At 31.7% G+C, this 5,000-nt stretch overlaps 1 protein-coding gene across 15 annotated transcripts in view; it reads right to left on the reverse strand.

Annotated features, from left to right (window-relative positions):
• Positions 1 to 5,000, reverse strand: part of LOC106878537 (uncharacterized) — a 62,753-nt gene that overhangs the window by 34,984 nt on the left and 22,769 nt on the right. For all 15 annotated transcript variants that reach the window (XM_052971601.2, XM_089359644.1, XM_089359643.1 and 12 more), the window contains exon 5: positions 2,937 to 3,012. In XM_052971601.2, coding sequence (XP_052827561.2) covers positions 2,937 to 3,012 — 76 coding nt within the window. The remainder of the gene's footprint in view (positions 1 to 2,936; positions 3,013 to 5,000) is intronic.

Consider the following 5,000-nt stretch of genomic DNA (forward strand, 5'->3'; position numbering starts at 1 on the left):
TATATAAGTTTCCTGTACCTTGTGTGTGAGTTCCAATGGTGTTTATAATTGGTCATTCAAGCATAGAGTCTTGCCAATGGTATTATTCCATAGAGCGTTTTTTTTAAGTGACTTGAAAGTTGGGAATGTGTTTGTAAAGGTCAAATCAAAAACAGGAAGAGAAAAAAAAGTGGGAGAGATGATAAACAAGTGAAGAAAGCGAAGGTGTGTTAACTAGTGGTCAGGATAAAATGATGGAAGGAAGGGAGAGGTGAGAGAGAGAGAGAGAGAGAGAGGAAGAAATGAGAGGGTAAAGAGATGAGAAGGTAAAGAGTATGGGATATGTTAGCAGGGGTGTTGTGACAGAGCTTAAGGGATGGGCATAGAAAGTGTAGAGAGAAGGTAAGGGTAGTAAAATTGAGGTGGAAAGAAGAATTAAGAATATAAGTTGCTAGTGGTGAGTAGTAGAAGAAATAAAGAATTTATATTTGTGAAGATATACACACATACATATCCACATATGTATATAGACATTTACATACATCAACACATATATGCGCATACATACTTTTGTATGTTACACGCACTCACGCATATACACTCATTTGCGTCTATTTTTGTATATATAAATTCTTGCATACATAAATGCATGCAAGCATGCAGAATCACACACGTGCATAAATGTATGCAAAGGTATACATACACACACACACACGCACACACACACACACACACACACACACAGCAGCAGCAAGTATGCATACATACATATATTTACACATACTCATATACAAATCCGTACTTATATAAAATATCTACACCTATAATCATATATACTCACATGTATCTGCTTGCATGTTCATATATACACACATACATATATACACGTACATATATACACGTACATATATACATACACATATATACATATAAATATACATATACAGACACACACATATATTTATATATAAATATATATATATATATATATATATATATATACAAGAATAAGGGCAGGGAATCGTCAATTAATAATAGAATTAATAATTAACAATTTTGCCAAGTAGTTCAGTATGAGAAAACCTTTATCGGTAAAACCATTTATCATCATAAATATACAGGGATTAGCAATTGAGTTGCTTCTCCAACATACTGAAAATTTAGAAATAGCAGTCAAAGAACTACTGATTCTAAACTACAAATTTTTCTCTAAAACGGATGGCGATATTTATGGCACACATAGTTTTAGAGAAAAATTTGTAGTTTAGAATCAGTAGTTCTTTGACTGCTATTTCTAAATTTTCAGTATGTTGGAGAAGCAACTCAATTGCTAATCCCTGTATATATATATATATATATATATATATATATATATATATAAATACATGATTTATAAATATATATATAGATACATAAATGTGTGTGTATATATATATATATATATATATATATAATGGCTGGAAAATTTGCAGTTCTAAATGACATAAACCCAGTATGTTGAACAGTAAATTTTCATTTATCTGCATCTCTTACATCTATCACAGTGGGTGGTGGCAAAAAAGCGGAATTCCACAAAAGTTTTTTTTTTTGCTTTTTAGTGCTCCACTCTTCTTGCAGTTCTCAGAAGTTGTTGTCAAACTCAAGATAGGTCCTGTTGAAACAGATGCATGACGAAAGGAGTTCCACTTGTAACAGTATGACCTGTTCATATTTCCAGGCATGTTCTATGAAAGTCTATGTTATCAAATGTATCTATCCTTTTTAAGTGTAGAAAGGTGTGATTTGAGGGAGATAAAGCTGCAGATTTTAACTGGTAAAATGACCAGGTACAGACTACTTCATTGTTCAGCAACATATAGTGTAAAGGGCTTTTGAAATATCTGTGCAGATTGTTAACCTCATCTTTGTTTTAGTTCCTCATCATCATCAAATGTATTTTCCCTTTTTTTATGCATAGTTAGGCAGGGCTTTGATGTATGAACTTCTACTTCATATAAAATTCCAGTATTCTATCTACCAGATTCTAGTGCTCAGATCCCCTGGCCATAGTTCCATTGGAACATATATATAGAAGGTTGAAACATATGTTAACTGAAAAGGATTCTACAGAAGTATAAACGTTTTATGAAACAGGAAAAAAAAAATTGTTTTGGATTGGCAGGAATGTAGGAATACTGAAGAAAATACCTTTCAAAGTTTAGTTGATAAACTTTATTTTCGGATTTAAAATCCTACCAAGAGCAACTTTGTCTTTCATTCGACGAAAGATGATGAAATACAGAGCCAGTCAAGTACTAGAGTCAATATAATTCACTACAGACTCACAACATTACAAAAATACCAAGCAAAAACCTTAGTGGCATTTTTTGTTTGTCTTTATGTTCTGAATTCAAATTTCATGACGGCTGACTTTTCCTTTCATCCTTTCAGGGTTGATAGAATAAGTACCAGTCAAGGACTCAGGCTGATGTCATTGACATACTCCCTCCAACAAAATTGCTGACCATGAGCTAAAATTTGAAACCAATATTACTAAAAGTTATATTGTTAATAATGGTAATACACAGAAAAAATTTAGGTGCATGATATAGTGCACCTATTCAGCTAGCAAAAATAAATTGTACCTGTAATTTAAAGGGCCAGTCTTGTCACATCTTATCTCATGCCAAATCTCCCTGAGAACTACATTAAGGTACACATGTCTGTGGAGTGCTCAGCCACTTACACCTTAATTTCATGAGCAGGCTGTTCCATTGATCAGGTCAACTGGACCCTTGTCTTAACTGACAGAGTGCTAGTAATTCAGTGCCAACCTTTCTTACCTTCATGATGTCCCCACCACCACCTACCCATATCATTAGCTGTCTGTAGGATAGGAGTTTTCAGGAATTAGCTGCCTTCACTAGTGCTAACTCTGTACTGAAGCAAAGGGCAGTATCAAAACAATCAATAATAACCTCGATTTCTGATTCATTAAAGTGCCAACTGGAATTGCAGAAATTTGGAGATTCATGTTTCTTAGAGGAGTGAGGCCTGAAAAAGAAAAAAAAATAAGGTTGAAAGCTATTGGAATCATCACTGTATAATTATTAATGTTCTTCTTGTAACTAAACTACAGGTTATGATGTCCCTTATAGAAATGGTTTCCTTGATCATCTTCCATCTCTAACTAAATGAAAACTGGTGGTATGCATAATAGAGCCTGGCAGAAATTATTAGCCATTTCAGACAATTGTAAGCTCAGGCATTTATTGACATTTTTTTCAGTCTGTTGTAAGAAACAGAACCATGAGTTAATAAGTGTCCCCCAGTAGAATGACTAGTACATGAAAAATAACAACACACATGCTGTTGGCGATTTCTTTTCCTTCTTTGAACTCTTCCCCTTTTCCTTTCTGACAAATAACTATGCTCAAAACATCAAACTCTGTTTTTACTGAGCGTCAAGCTAATACATTCCTTGTGCATATTTTCGTGTCTGTTAATTTTGTTAATTGTTTATTTGAATTGACTCTGTATAGATATATGTATATATATATATATATATATATATATATATATATATATATATTAAATATATACTTTTATAAAACACATTTTACAAAATATATAGTATCTGTTAACAGTCTTAGCCAAAAACTCACAGTTGAGTCTTTGTATATATATATGTATACATGTCTCTTACAGGATAGAGCTCAAAATCAATGCATTGAAGATACTTTATTGCAGCAACAATTATAATAACAGAAACAACCACAATAAGCCAAACCTATGCACATTTCAATAGGGTATCCCGGAAAGATAAACCACATCATAAGATGTCTCGTAAAATATTGTAACAAATTACAACATATTACAAATTTCTGGATACTCCATCTCATCAGGGTCGCATTATTGCCATCACCAATACTATTATTAGCAAAACACACACATATCATCCAAGAGGGTGAAAGAATAATCGACGGCACGCAACCTACCATCGTTATTTTCTTACAGAATGTAAACAAACCAGTGTGTGTGTTTTGCTAATAATAGTATTGGTGATGGCAATAATGCGACCCTGATGAGATGGAGTATCCAGAAATTTGTAATATGTTGTAATTTGTTACAATATTTTACGAGACATCTTATGATGTGGTTTATTTTTCCGGGATACCCTATTGAAATGTGCATAGGTTTGGCTTATTGTGGTTGTTTCTGTTATTATAATTGTTGCTGCAATAAAGTATCTTCAATGCATTGATTTTGAGCTCTATCCTGTAAGAGACATGTATATATATATATATATATATATATATACACATATGTGTATATGTAAATATATATATATATATATATATATATATATATACATATGTGTATATGTAAATATATATATATATATATATATATATACATATGTGTATATGTAAATATATATATATATATATATATATATATATATATATATATATATATATATATATATATATATATAAAAATTTAAGGAATGGAGTAAACGCATGTTATAACTGCATACTTTATTCCGACATATGTTTCAAAGAATTACAATTTATGCGATCCATAGGAATCGTCGATGTTAAAAATGTAAACTTCTCCTCAGGGAATGTATGGGAACCATCTTAAACGTAAGACATTATGACCGAGTATGATAACTATAGTTGGAGAAGGTTATAACGTAATTCATTTGAAAAAACCGTTGGAGATTAGGACGCTACCAGATAGTACGTTGGACAAGAAGGGAAGAAAAAAAAGAAAAGAAAAAAGAAAAAAAGAGAAAGAAAATTCAGAGTGTAGAGTTGGGAGAAGATAGGCTGATATAAATCCGATAAAAATTGGAGAGGAATGTTATGTAATAAAAAGGCATTATAAATGGGTTTAACCCTAACCCTAACCCTAAATTAGAACATATAAAATCTTTGAACATAAAAAAGCGCATTATTTTTGGTCTATGTATAGTAAAATTCACCCATAATATACTCGATAAAACTTTTACATTAACAAATATGTTACGGAATTGG

The sequence above is a fragment of the Octopus bimaculoides genome, chromosome 11 (assembly GCF_046866305.1).
Source record: "Octopus bimaculoides isolate indiv1 chromosome 11, ASM4686630v1, whole genome shotgun sequence".
NCBI lineage: Eukaryota > Metazoa > Mollusca > Cephalopoda > Octopoda > Octopodidae > Octopus > Octopus bimaculoides.